The sequence below is a fragment of the Salvelinus fontinalis genome, chromosome 14, assembly GCF_029448725.1.
Source record: "Salvelinus fontinalis isolate EN_2023a chromosome 14, ASM2944872v1, whole genome shotgun sequence".
Lineage (NCBI taxonomy): Eukaryota > Metazoa > Chordata > Actinopteri > Salmoniformes > Salmonidae > Salvelinus > Salvelinus fontinalis.
In genome coordinates this window covers 51366257-51380664 of record NC_074678.1, presented here as the reverse complement: position 1 = coordinate 51380664, position 14408 = coordinate 51366257, and the positions used below count along the sequence as shown (strand labels likewise).

The window sequence follows — 14408 nt, the reverse complement described above, 5'->3', positions numbered from 1 at the left end:
ACCTTCCATACCCAGGGCGGACACCCTAACCACAAGGACATTGCGTTAGGTTTGTTAAAATAGAGTCCCTAGAGAGGAACTAGGGTCAGAGGGGAGGTCCCATCCTCTTCTGGCTGTGCAATGGATATGCAATGCTTTTAGGAAGTAAAAAAGTTGATAGAAAGAGAAATTGAGTGCACTCCTAATGTGCTGGGTTTCACATGATGTCAGAATGAGTCAACATTCTTAAATGGTCCGATAAGGAACGGAAGGAGGCTGTACTGTCTGGGTCTGATATATATATGGAGATAGAACATCTGCCTGTGTGTTCTCCTTTGTTACATGCCAAATGGCACCCTATTCCCTATATAGGGCACTAATTTTGACCAGGTTTGGTCAAAAGTAGTGCACTATGTATGGAATAGGGTGCCATTAGGGACGCTAATCCCTACGGTCTCCATAACGAGAGCCCAGGCAGCTGAGACGGCGATGTCATAAAGGAGAGTTTGTTTTGAAGGGTGGGATTCATTACCACGCACATGAAATATTTACAACCATTACTGGGCTGAGTTTGCCAATTACTACTTGCCAATCTGCTCCCCTATTCATGAAGGAAGAGGGGGCTGCCGGAGAGACAGAGAACCTCCAAAATGCAGGCTCTGGAACTCATAACGGGTATAAAAAAAGAGATAGAGAGAGAGAGCGAGAGAGAGAGAGCGAGAGAATATGCTGGGACAGCCCAGACTAGCTCCAGGGGTAGTCCGCTTTAAATCAAGCATGTCCGCCCATGTGGTCCTTACCTTGGCACGGCGAGTCTCCCCAGATCCTCTTCAGGGAGGACTCCACTTCCAGGACTGTGGCGCTCCACTTGAATACCAGCCCGGATGAGGCGGGAGAGCACTCTTTTTCCATGGTGTGGATTTCGCTGTCGTTCAACACCCGCTCCCAAATGTGCAGCTGCGTGAGACTACCCGAGAAGGACTCTGCGCTCTTGAACGAGCCCCCGAACGAGTCCTGCTCCTGGCCCAGGATGAAGTGGCCATCAGGGCCCACGTCACCTGCGCTGTACAGGCTGTCGCCCCGGTTGACCGGGCGGCCGTTGGCAAACAGGGCCCAGTGTCCGCGGTGGCGCGACCAGCTCACGCACAGCGAGTACCAGGAGCCATCATGTCGGAAGGCCTCCTGGTAGGGCCCGTGCATGCCATGGACCAGCAGAGCCAGCTGGACGGGCTGGCCCTGGATCAGCCTGGCCCGGAGCTGGAACTCATTAATGAATGACTGGATGGAATAAGAAAAGACAGTGGAAAATCCGTAGCAGGTCGGATCGAAGCGGAGGCGGGTGCAAACGGTCACTTCGCCCATGGCGGGGAACTTGTGCAGGAGGCGCGCGTTCTTCACGTCGGATCTCCCATCAAACTCCAGGATAAGGGTGTCGGCGGAACCTTTGCGTGGTGGACAGAGAGAGAACAGTCACATTCTTTATACAACTTGGACACAGACATAAAAGGGACGGAACGATATTACGCAACTCCAATTGTGGTCAAATTTAGGTTGCAAACGCTTATTCACTAGACTGCAGGATAGTGAGGCCAACGGCCATGTCCTCAGTCCAATTTAAAATGTCTGCACAAAGACTAGAGGCTGACCGATTAATCGGAATGGCAGATTAATTAGGGCCGTTTTCAAGTTTTCATAACAATCGGTAATCGGCATTTTTGGACACCGATCATGGCCGATTACATTGCACTCCACGAGGAGACTGCGTGGCAGGCTGACTAACTGTTATGCGAGTGCAGCAAGGAGCCATGGTAAGGTGCTAGCTAGCATTAAAAGTATCTTATAAAAAACAATCAATCATAACATAATCACTAGTTAACTACACATGGTTGATGATATTACTAGTTTGTCTAGTTTGTCCTGCTTTGCATACAATCGATGCAGTGCCTGTTAATTTATCATTGAATCACAGCCTACTTCGCCAAACGGGTGATGTAACAAGCACATTCGCGAAAAAAGCACTGTCGTTGCACCAATGTGTACCTAACCATAAACATCAATGCCTTTCTTTAAAATCAATACACAAGTATATAATTTTAAACCTGCATATTTAATTAATATTGCCTGCTAACATGAATTTCTTTTAACTAGTTGTGTCACTTATCTTGCGTTCTGTACAACGGTGTCAGGGTATATGCAGCAGTTTGGGCCGCCTGGCTCGTTGAGAACTGTGTGAAGACTATTTCTTCCTAACAAAGACAGCCAACTTCGCCAAATGGGGGATGATTTAACAAAAGTGCATTTGCGAAAAAAAACACAATCGTTGCACGAATGTACCTAACCATAAACATCAATGCCTTTCTGAAAATCAATACACAGAAGTATATTTTTATAAACCTGCATATTTAGTTAAAATAAATTCATGTTAGCAGGCAATATTAAACTAGGGAAATTGTGTCACTCCTCTTGCGTTCTGTGCAAGCAGAGTCAGGGTACATGCAGCAGTTTGGGCCGCCTGGCTCGTTGTGAACTGTGTGAAGACCATTTCTTCCGAACAAAGACCGTAATTAATTTCTCAGAATTGTAAATAATTATGACATAACATAACATTGAAGGTTGTGCAATGTAACAGCAATATTTAGACTTATGGATGCCACCCGTTACAGATAAAATACGGAACGGTTCCGTATTTCACTGAAAGAATAAATGTTTTGTTTTCGAAATGATAGTTTCCGGATTTGACCATATTAATGACCTAAGGCTCGTATTTCTGTGTTATTATAATATAATTAAGTATATGATCTGATAGAGCAGTCTGACTGAGCGGTGGTAGGCAGCAGCAGGCTCGTAAGCATTCACTCAAACAGCACTTTACTGCGTTTGCCAGCATCTCTTCACAATGCGTAAAAGCATTGCGCTGTTTATGACTTCAAGCCTATCAACTCCCGAGATTAGGCTGGCAATACTAAAGTACCTGTTAGAACATCCAATAGTCAAAAGTATATGAAATACAAATGGTATAGAGAGAAATAGTCCTATAATAACTACAACCTAAAACTTCTTACCTGGGAATATTGAAGACTCATGTTAAAAGGAACCACCAGCTTTCATATGTTCTCATGTTTTGAGCAAGGAACTTAAACGTTAGCTTTTTTACATGGCACATATTGCACTTTTACTTTCTTCTCCAAAACTTTGTTTTTGCATTATTTAAACCAAATTGAACATGTTTCATTATTTATTTGAGACTAAATAGATTTTATTGATGTATTATATTAAGTTAAAATAAAAGTGTTCATTGTTCATTCAGTATTGTTGTAATTGTCATTATTACAAATATATATATAAAAATTGATTAATCGGTTTCTACTTTTTTTGGTTCTCCAATAATCGGTATCGGCGTTGAAAAATCATAAATCGGTCGACCTCTAACAAAGACTCTACTGTGAGACAGCGAAGGTGCTGAAATCTTAAAACTGTCAAATATGGCAATGACTGAACTCACTCTTTAAGTGTGTCATGACTTTCCTGTCGATCCACACGGGGTGGGTTATGTTCAGGGACTTTAAGAAGGTGGTGAGCTCTCGGTTCTCAAAGGTGTTGGATACCGTGGCTAATTCCCCCGAGCGCTGGCTACAGAGGTGTCCGGCCCCATGCCACGGTAGCCTGTCGGGTACGTACTCGTAGTAGGACTCGTCGTATGTGAACATGGTCCTGCTCTCCGACGTCAAAGCTGTATCTGCCCAGAGAACACAAAGAGTGGTTAAGGAGAGGAGCGAGATCACGTTCATTAGGGTACCAAAGGTTTTGAAGCCTTTTGCCAAATAAATCAGAAAATAAGCTTTTCTCATTGAACCGGTCCTTACCGTTCAAGTCCGTTTTCACAAAATGGAAAGCTGTCGGAAACGAGGAGGCACTATCTGAACTTGTCCAAAAAGAAAAGCTATTTCCCCCCCATTGCAATAGGTTTTCTAACATTTTGCTACAGTGTGCCCAAATGAACATGACCCTGGTTAACAAAGGAGCTCACTATCTAGGAAGTTGTATGCACTGCTAGGAAATACAGGGACTTATAGTGGCTGTCGTTGCACTATGGCTTTCTTGGGCCGCTGTTCAACCATATTTTTGGTCAACAATGCCCATTTTGCATTATCTCAGCATAGTGGGAGATTAATGACAGGAAAATGGCAACTGCTGGACGTACAGTATAACTGAGACCACATGCTCAATCAAATCAAACCAAATTGTATTTGTCACATGCACCGAATACAACAGGTGTAGACCTTACCATGAAATGCTTACTTACAAGCCCTTAACCAAACAATATGGTTCAACCCCAATTAAGTGCGGTGAATTCATGAGTTCTTACAATTGTACGAGAACTCAAATAATAACTATAGGATATCATAAGGTGAATGCACCAATTTGTAAGTCGCTCTGGATAAGAGCGTCTGCTAAATGACTTAAATGTAATGTAATCTATAGGTTATAACTTTGTCATACATGCCTTGTAAGTTACAGTTCATGGTGGCTGGTATGCAACGTTACTACCAGCTTTAACTCAGAATATATCACTTACATGTCAACAGATTAAAGACTACTTACCTGATGTACAGTGGTGAAACCAAATCTACGGAATAAAACAAAACCTAGGTTATTGTATTATCATTTGATTCCTGACATTTGATGTCTAATCTAAATCGCTATCAAGTGGAAAACTGGGGACCCCTACTATAAATAGGTATATAAATACATGTTGTAGTAAGAATAATATGTGTGCTTGTGAAGTAGCCTATGATAAAGAAAATGTGTCCATTTAGGTGTTTTAAAACAACGTATGGTGTACACTAGTGTATTTATGGTCTGAGTAGCCTGACCATGTCTATGTTCCCTCAGCCGTATGGTCCCTCAAACGTATGTTCCCTCAGTTCCCACAACCCTATGCTCCCTCAGTCCCCACAGCCCTATGCCCCCTCAGTCCCCACAGCCCTATGCTCCCTCAGTCCCCACAGCCCTATGCTCCCTCAGTCCCCACAGCCCTATGCTCCCTCAGTCCCCACAGCCCTATGCTCCCTCAGTCCCCACAGCCCTATGTTCCCTCAGTTCCCACAACCCCATGCTCCCTCAGTCTCCACAGCCCTATGCTCCCTCAGTCCCCACAGCCCTATGCTCCCTCAGTCCCCACAGCCCTATGCTCCCTCAGTCCCCACAGCCCTATGTTCCCTCAGTTCCCACAACCCCATGCTCCCTCAGTCCCCACAGCCATATGCTCCCTCAGTCCCCACAGCCCTATGTTCCCTCAGTTCCCACAGCCCCATGTTCCCTCAGTTCCCACAACCAAAAGCTCCCTCAGTCCCCACAGCCATATGCTCCCTCAGTCCCCACAGCCCTATGCTCCCTCAGTCCCCACAGCCCTATGCTCCCTCAGTCCCCACAGCCCTATGCTCCCTCAGTCCCCACAGCCCTATGCTCCCTCAGTCCCCACAGCCCTATGTTCCCTCAGTTCCCACAGCCCCATGTTCCCTCAGTTCCCACAGCCCCATATCCCCTCAGTTCCCACAGCCCCGTGTCCCCTTAGTTATATCTTCTAAACCCGGGGTCGGCAACCCAAATGAAAGGAAGAGATATTTTTCAACTTCCAGTCACCAATGATTCAATACTAGGCAGGGCAAACACGTTTTGGTGATTTCTGGTATATCATCAAAATAATTCAATCAGGGCATGTTTTTGGACTCATTCATTCGTTTTTACACGATTAAGTACAAAATGAATGTTGAAAATGATGCTGTCGCTGCTTCCTGTTACCAAGATTTTGATAAACACCTCAATGTCAAAACACAGTTTTAAAATGGGGGGGTGCACTTTTGAAACTACCACAACTCAAAAACCCACATGGAAACTAGAGATATTTTTTACATCATGAATAGATAGATAGATAGATAGATAGATGACAGCCTGCAGAACACAGTCAGCTACTGTACATGTTGGAATGTTGCATTTTGATACAGGGGGGTCACAAAAACAAAAACAACACTGTTTTGTCAACCACTCATCGATTATCACGTTGAAATCAATTGCACGAGAGGGGGAGATGAGGTTGCACCTGCTGTTAGAGCAGCTCAAAACACCACATGGAATCTGGGAATAATATGTACATCACTGGTTAGAGGACAATTTGTAAAAGACAGCTAGCTACATTTAAGTGTTGCATTTTGTTTCAAGCGGGTCGCCAACGCTGTAAGTGTAACGCAACACTTTCTTTGTTAATCACTTCCATCGATATCACGGTGAAATCAATAGAACAGGGGGCAAACATTTGGGGTGTAGCGCTGTTTAAACTAACAGTAATCAAAGGCCACAGAGACATTTTGAATTACCTATACATGGTTGGTTAGATGAGAACTTGTAGAAGGCTTATATCTATATTTTGGAATGTCAGATGTTGATTTCGGGAGGCTGCCATCACGGAAAAGGGAACACACCATTTTAAGTCATAGTTTGACTGTCAAATCCGTGTATTGGTGTGTGGCCAGCGACTTTTATAGAGAGATCACCCCAAATTTTCAGTGCCATTGGAGAGTTCGAAAATGAACTGCGAGCTAAGAAAAGGCAAGGTAGTAACACAAACTGTCCACATTAGTGCAATATACATTGAACAAAAATATGAATACAACGTGTAAAGTGTTGGTCACATGTTTCTTGGGCTGAAATAAAAGATCCCAGAAAGGTTCCATATGCACAAATATGGAACATTTTGTACTATGCTCACTTTCAAATTGTGACATGATCGTGAGGTTTCAAATCTTTACCAAGGTGTACAAAAAGTGTCATGTAATTAGAGAAGACAAAAAATTACGAGGACTTTGTGCAAGGTTTTAAGAGCAAATTATAGTTCATCCAATGAATGAAACCTCTCCTTAGAATAGGTTGTGATATGGGACACTTCTAACAGCATTGAGTGAGCTACATACAATACAGAAAGTTGTTGCGCCTTCACCTACATTTATGATTCATGCAAGCATATGAACAGTCAACATAAAAAGACAGCTAAACAAGAATGAGAAGATATTCCACAAATAGTTACAATCCACTGCAGTACAATTCAATTACTGTATACAAATTTTATCAAAGTACATTACAATCTAAAGAAATCCCTGTATGACAAAATAAATGATACCTAACAAAAATATAAACGCAACATGTAAAGTGCCGGTCCCATGTTTCATAAGCTGAAATAAAAGATCCCAGAAATTGTACATATGCACAAAAGCTTATTTCTCTAAAATTGTGCTGAAATTTATTTACGTCCCTGTTAGTGAGCATTTGTCCTTTGCCAAGATAATCCACCCACCTGACAGGTGTGGCATTTCAAGAAACTGATTAAACAGTATGATCACTAAACAGGCATACTTGTGCTGGGGACAGTAAAAGGCCACTCTAAATGTGCTGTTTTGTCACTACATTACTGTGAAATTGGCATGTGGACTGCAGGAATGTCCACCAGAGCTATTGCCAGATAATTTAATGTAAATTTCTCTACCATAAGCCGCCTCCAAAATCGTTTTAGAGAATTTGGCAGTACATCCAACCGGCCTCACAACCACAGATCACGTGTATGGTATCATGTGGGCGCGTGCACAACGTTGTGAACAGAGTACCCCAAGGTGGCGGTGAGAACAGTATATGGGCAGGCATAAGCTACGGACAATGGATAGGTAGAGACTTCAGCTTTCTCCTCATACAGTACCAGTCAAAAATTTGGACACACCCACTCATTCAAGGGTTTTTATTTATTTTTACTATTTTCTACATTGTAGAATAATAGTGAAGACATTAAAACTATTAAATAACACATATGGAATCGTGTAGTAACAAAAAAAAGTGTTAAACAAATCAAAATATACTTTATATTTGAGATTCTTTAAAGTAATCACCCTGTGCCTTGACAGCTTTGCACACTTTTGGCATTCTCACAACCAGCTTCACCTGGAATCTGATGCAGCACTCCATCACTCGCCTTGATCAAAAAGCCCTTACACAGCCTGGAGGTGTGTTGGGTCATTGTCCCACTAAGCGCAAACCAGATAGGATGGCGTATCGCTGCAGAACGCTCTGGTAGCCATGCTGGTTAAGTGTGCCTTGAATTCTAAATAAATCACCAACAGTGTCACCAGCAAAGCACCTCCACACCATCACACCTCCTACATACTTCAAGGTGGGAACCACACATGCGGAGATCATCCGTTCACCTACTTGTGTCTCACAAAGATACTGCAATTGGATCCAAAAATCTCAAATTTGGATCCATAAGACCAAAGGACAGATTTCCACCAGTCTAATGTCCATTGCTCGTGTCTCTTGGTCCAAACAAATCTGTTCTTCTTATTGGTGTCCTTTAGTAGTGGTTTCTCTGCAGTAATGCAACCGTGAAGGCCAGATTCACGCAGTCTCCTCTGAACAGTTGATGTTGAGATGTCTCTGCTACTTGAACTCTGTGAAGCATTTACTTGGGCTGCAATTTCTGAGGTGCCGTTAACTCTAATGAACTTATCCTCTGCAGCAGAGGTAACTCTGGGTCTTCCTCTCCTGTCGCGGTCCTCATGAGGGCCAGTTTCGTCATAGCGCTTTATGGTTTTTGCAACTGCACTTGAATAAACATTCAAAGTACTTGAAATTTTCCAGGTTGACTGGCCTTCATGTCTTAAAGTAATGATGGACTGTAGTTTCTCTTTGCTTAATTGAGCTGTTCTTGCCATAATATGGACTTGGTCTTTTACAAAATAGGGCTGTATTCTATCTAGAGGTCGACCAATTAATCGGAATGGCCGATTAAGTAGGGCCGATTTCAAATTTTCATAACAATCGGTAATCAGCATTTTTGGACACCGATCATGGCCGATTACATTGCACTCCACGAGGAGACTGCGTGGCAGGCTGACTACCTGTTACGCGAGTGCAGCAAGGAGCCAAGGTCAGTTGCTAGCTAGCATTAAACGTATCTTATAAAAAGCAATTAATCTTAACATAATCACTAGTTAACTACACATGGCTGATGATATTACTAGTTTATCTAGCTTGTCCAGCGTTGCATATAATCGATGCAGTGCCTGTTAATTTATCATTGAATCACAGGCTACTTTGCCAAACGGGTGATGTAACAAGCACATTCGCAAAAAAAGCACTGTCGTTGCACCAATGTGTACCTAACCATAAACATCAATGCCTTTCTTAAAATCAATACACAAGTATATATTTTTAAACCTGCATATTTAGTTAATATTGCCCGCTAACATTAATGTATTTTAACTAGGGAAATTGTGTAACTTCTCTTGCGTTCTGTGCAAGCAGAGTCAGGGTATATGCAGCAGTTTGGGCAGCCTGGCTCGTTGCGAACTGTGTGAAGACCATTTCTTCCTAACAAAGACTGTAATTCATTTGCCAGAATTGTAAATAATTATGACATAACATTGAAGGTTGTGCAATGTAACAGCAATGTTTAGACTTAGGAATGGCACCCGTTAGATAAAATACGTAACGGTTCTGTATTTCACTGAAATAATAAACGTTTTGTTTTTGAAATGATAAGTTTCCGGATTTGACCCTATTAATGACCTAAAGCTCGTATTTCTGTGTGTTATTATATTATAATTAAGTCTATGATTTGATATTTGATAGAGCAGTCTGGCTGAGCGGTGGTAGGCAGCAGCAGGCTCATAAACATTCATTCAAACAGCACTTTCCTGCATTTGCCAGCAGCTCTTCGCTGACTTCAAGCCTATCAACTCCCGAGATTAGGCTGGCAATACTATAGTGCCTATAAGAACATCCAATAGTCAAAGGCATATGAAATACAAATGGTATAGAGAGAAATAGTCCTATAATTCCTATAATAACTACAACCTTAAACTTCATACCTGGGAATATTGAAGACTCATGTTAAAAGGAACCACCAGCTTTCATATGTTCTCATGTTCTGAGCAAGGAACTTAAGCGTTAGCTTTTTTACATGGCACATTTTGCACTTTTACTTTCTTCTCCAATCTTTGTTTTTGCATTATTTAAACCAAATTGAACATGTTTCATTATTTGAGACTAAATTGATTTTGTTGATGTATTATATTAAGTTAAAATAAAAGTGTTCATTCAGTATTGTTGTAATTGTCATTATTACAAATATATATATATATATAAAAAAAAATCGGCCCTTTAATCGGTATCGGATTTTTTTGCTCCTCCAATAATATGTATCAGCGTTGAAAAATCATAATTGGTCGACCTCTAATTCTGTATGCCAACCCTACCTTGTCACAACACAAATGATTGGCTCAAATGCATTAAGGAAAGAAATTCCACAAATTAACAAGGCACACCTGTTAATTGAAATGCATTCCAGGTGACTACCTCATGAAGCTGGTTGAGCATGAAGAAGAAGACTGAAGGAGAGATTACTAGAAACTAACTAGTTTTCCCCTTTTATCTCTCGATTAATTATTGGAGAACACACAATTTGTGAGACTCAAAATGAGTCAAGATTCTACAAAGAACCAGAAAAAAAGGACCTTGTGCATTTTAGGTAAAATAAAATAACCCAAATTAGCTAGCTAGATAAATGTCCATGAATGTTACATGCGTTTTGACCTGTCCCCAAATTAATATAGTTGGTTCAGAGTTTGTTTTGATATTTCAACCTGCGTGTCCTGATGGTGTCTGGTGTGGATGGAGAAAATCAACATGCATGCGCGTGCCCAGTCTAGTCAGCATGCAACAACACACTTAGCTGTTCTACAAGTGGTCTGAGGCAGCGTTAGATTACGAGCGTTTTCAAGTGCAACGTTAATAACGATGGTTTTGTGAAACCAGGAGATTTAACTATGTTGCTACGAAGGTTCTAACGAGGAACTTAGCCTTAAGAAGTTTTTGGGAAACCAGGCCCTGAACCGTTCTCTCCATATATTCTAGTGAGTCTGCTGATACACATATTTTAAAAAGTACAATAAATTCAAAGGGATGACTTTAGATACATGTACGGAATCCCATATTGAATGAAAACTCCACAAGAAAATCTGTTGGCCTGCAAGTGGGAGAGTTTTCAGCAGTTTAATTGAATTGTTTTCAGAATGTGCAAGGGAACCACACCTGCATAAGGTAAATCTGAATCTGAACTACTGAGAAGTGTGTAGGAATGGCATGCATAGAAAATGCGTACATTTCCTAAATCTGAATCGGGCCCATATTCCCCAATATTGATGCCAATTATGATGGAAATTTGTTCAGTGGGTACTGAGGGAACATAGGTCTTAAGGAACATTGGCTTGAGGGAGAATAGGGCTGAGTGAGCATGGGGTGGATCCTTCATAAAATCAGAGCGAAAGTTCAATAACACATTCTTTCAAATATAAAACATGCCCTAGAATAATGAAAACATTGCACTTACAAGTAAATTGGGGTATAATATCCCAAACCACTGCATCCTTTGAAATGGAAGCCAATGTGAAATTGTTAGTACGGTTTTGAGAAATGATCCATCGATAAAGGCAATCTAAATCAACTTAATTTAAGGTTGCACTAAAAGGCACAAACTACATGTCCAAATATACTCATTGAATTCTCACTTTAACATTTAAGTTAAAATGACTAACAGTACTTTACACCTACCTGAGATTGGACACCATCCGTTAATACTCAAAGTTTTCGTGCGTTTTCTTTAGTTCACCTCCATCAACATTTCGAAGTCGTCGTGTGATTTTAAAAGAATTTCATCAATGAATCCTCCAGTGCGACATTTTCTCAACAAAAGTAATTAACAAAAACAAATCGGTCGTTGTTTGTAGCCCAAAGTGGTCATTCGATTTACACTTCATGAATTTGAGGGAACCTCCTAGGTGACATCAGATTTTATGAAGTGATGCAAAGCCTGAGCGCGCGAAGGGTGGGTGTAAAAAGCATGGAGCCGTTTCAAGCTCTGCTGAGAGAAAAATAACGAACTTATTCACAAGCTGTTGCACAATATGCATAAAAGGAGACCAACATATGCATGTATGGAGACCAGACGAAAAAGCTAAACAAAAAAAGTCCAGAAATATTCATTTATTATGCTCACTTTCAAATTGTGACATGATTGTGAGGTATCAAATCTTTACCAAGAGATACAAAAAGTGTCATGAGACAAAAAGACAATGACAAGTACTTTGTGCAAGGTTTATAGTTGAGTGCAAATTATAGTTGAGCAAATGAATGAAACCACTCAGAAAAAGTTGTGACATGGGACACCTCTAACAGCATTGAGTGAGCTACATACAATACAGAAAATTGTTGCGCCTTCACCTACATGTAAAAAATAATGCAAGATTATGAACAGTCAACATAAAAAGACACCTAACCAAAATGAGAAGATATTGCCCAAATAGTTACAATCCACTGCAGTACAATTCAATTACTGTATACACATTTTATCAAAGTACTTTACAATCTGAAGAAATCCCTGTCTGACCAAATAAAGTATACTGAACAAAAATATAAATGTAAAGTGTTACGCACAAAAAGCTTATTTCTCTCAAATTGTGCACAAATGTCTTTAAATCCGTTAGTGAGCATTTCTCCTTTGCAAAGACAATCCATCCACAAGTGTGGCATATGAAGAAGCTGATTAAACAGCATAAATCGTTACACAGGTGTACTTTTGCAGGGGACAATAAAATGCCACTAAAATGTGCTGTTTTGTCACCCAACACAATGCCACAGATGTCTCAAGTTGAGGAGCATGCAATTGGCATGCTGACTGCAGGAATGTCCACCAGAGCCGTTTGTTGCCTGGGAATGTTCATTTCCCTACCAAAAGCCGCCTACATTGTCATTTTAGAGAATTTGGCCGTACATCCAACCGGCCTCACAAGCGCAGACATGTACCGGCCTCACAAGCACAGACCAGTGTAACCACACCAGCCCAGGACCTCCACATCCGGCTTCTTCACCTGCGGGATGATCTGAGACAAGCCACCAGGACAGCTGATGAAACTGTATTTTTTCACAATTGAAGAATTTCTGCATTAACTGTCAGAAATGGTCTCAGGGAAGCTCGTCTCTGTATCGTAGTCCTCAACGGGGTCTTGACCTGACTGCAGTTTGCTGATGTCAACATTGTGAACAGTGCCCCATTGTGGCAGTGGGGTTATGGTATGGGCAGGCATAATATACAGACAACGAACCCAATTACTTTTTATTGATGGCAATTTGAATGCACAGAGATACCGTGACGAGATCCTGAGGCCCATTTTCATGCCATTCATCCGCCGCATTCACCTCATCTTTCAGCATGATAATGTTTAGCCCCATGTCGCAAGGATTTATGCACAATTCCTGAAAGCTGAAAATGTCCGTGTTCTTCCATGGCCTGCATACTCACCAGACATGTCACTAATTGAGCATGTTTGGGATGCTCTGGATCGACCTGTACAACAGCGTGTTCCAGTTCCCGCCAATATCGAGCAATGTCGCACAGCCATTGAAGAGTGGGACAACATGAGGCAAATGGTGGTCACACCAGATACTGACTGGGTTTATGATCCACGTTCCTACTTATTTATGGTATCTCTGACCAACTGATGCATATCTTTATTCCCAGTCATGAGAAATCCATAGATTAGGGCCTAATGAATGTATTTCAATTGACAGCTTTCCTTATATGAACTGTAACTCAGTAAAATCTTTGAAATTGTTGCATGTTGCGTTTACATATTTTATGTTTTCATATATATTTTTGTTCAGTGTATACATCTGGGGTTTTAGTGCAATTGGACAGAAAGACCTTTGATGTACACTCATTCTCTCTGTTGATTCTTTCTATTAATGGCATTGAGCCTGTAACCTTTAACATCAATCATCTGGGTCGTGTTCATTAGAGCACACTGTAGCAAAAACAATTGCAACGGAAACCGAAAACATTTGTTCCTCATTGGACAAGTTCAGATTGTACTACCTTCCCATTTCCGTCAGTTTCATGCCTACTGAACAAGTACCTGATCAGCTGATCAACCCCCTGCGCATCAAACCCAATGTGCATCGTCATTAGATGAAGACAATCCTGAAGAGAGAGAAACAATCTTAGGGGCTCCTCTGTTCCTTCCCATGTCGGAAGCAACCAGGGTCCCCTCCTTCCCCTGACCCCTTTCCCGTGTGCTCTTCTCTGAGCCAGAAGACCCCCTCTTCTCTTCAAGGCCCTGCGTGTTGAAGGCGGTACTCAGGGACTGCAGGGCAGAGTGGAGCTCGTCCCGGGCTGCCATGACAGTCTCCAGGCAGGGCAGGTGTAGGCTAGATGATGTGGTGGCCAGCCCTGTGCCGGCCCTGGGGAGGCCGTTAATGACTTTGTCGATGGTCTTGGTGGAGGAGGAGACAGCCTCTCGGCAGGTACCGAGGCTGGAGTCACTGCTTTTACC

The 14408-nt window shown here is 41.8% G+C and overlaps 2 protein-coding genes across 2 annotated transcripts in view; both read right to left on the bottom strand.

Annotated features, from left to right (window-relative positions):
- The window catches only part of LOC129811096 (adhesion G-protein coupled receptor D2), a 158370-nt gene extending 146523 nt beyond the window's left edge, over positions 1-11847 (bottom strand). The window contains exons 1-5 of the mRNA XM_055862263.1: positions 11632-11847; positions 11411-11447; positions 4582-4606; positions 3482-3715; positions 780-1421 (exon numbers count right to left, since the gene is read on the bottom strand). Of these exons, the coding sequence (XP_055718238.1) occupies positions 780-1421; positions 3482-3715; positions 4582-4606; positions 11411-11447; positions 11632-11648 (955 nt within the window). The 5' untranslated portion in view covers positions 11649-11847. The remainder of the gene's footprint in view (positions 1-779; positions 1422-3481; positions 3716-4581; positions 4607-11410; positions 11448-11631) is intronic.
- A 201-nt stretch (positions 11848-12048) lies between these two features.
- LOC129811095 (kinesin-like protein KIF14) overlaps positions 12049-14408 on the bottom strand; it is a 45929-nt gene continuing 43569 nt past the window's right edge. The window contains exon 29 of the mRNA XM_055862262.1: positions 12049-14407. Coding sequence (XP_055718237.1) covers positions 14019-14407 — 389 coding nt within the window. The 3' untranslated portion in view covers positions 12049-14018. The remainder of the gene's footprint in view (position 14408) is intronic.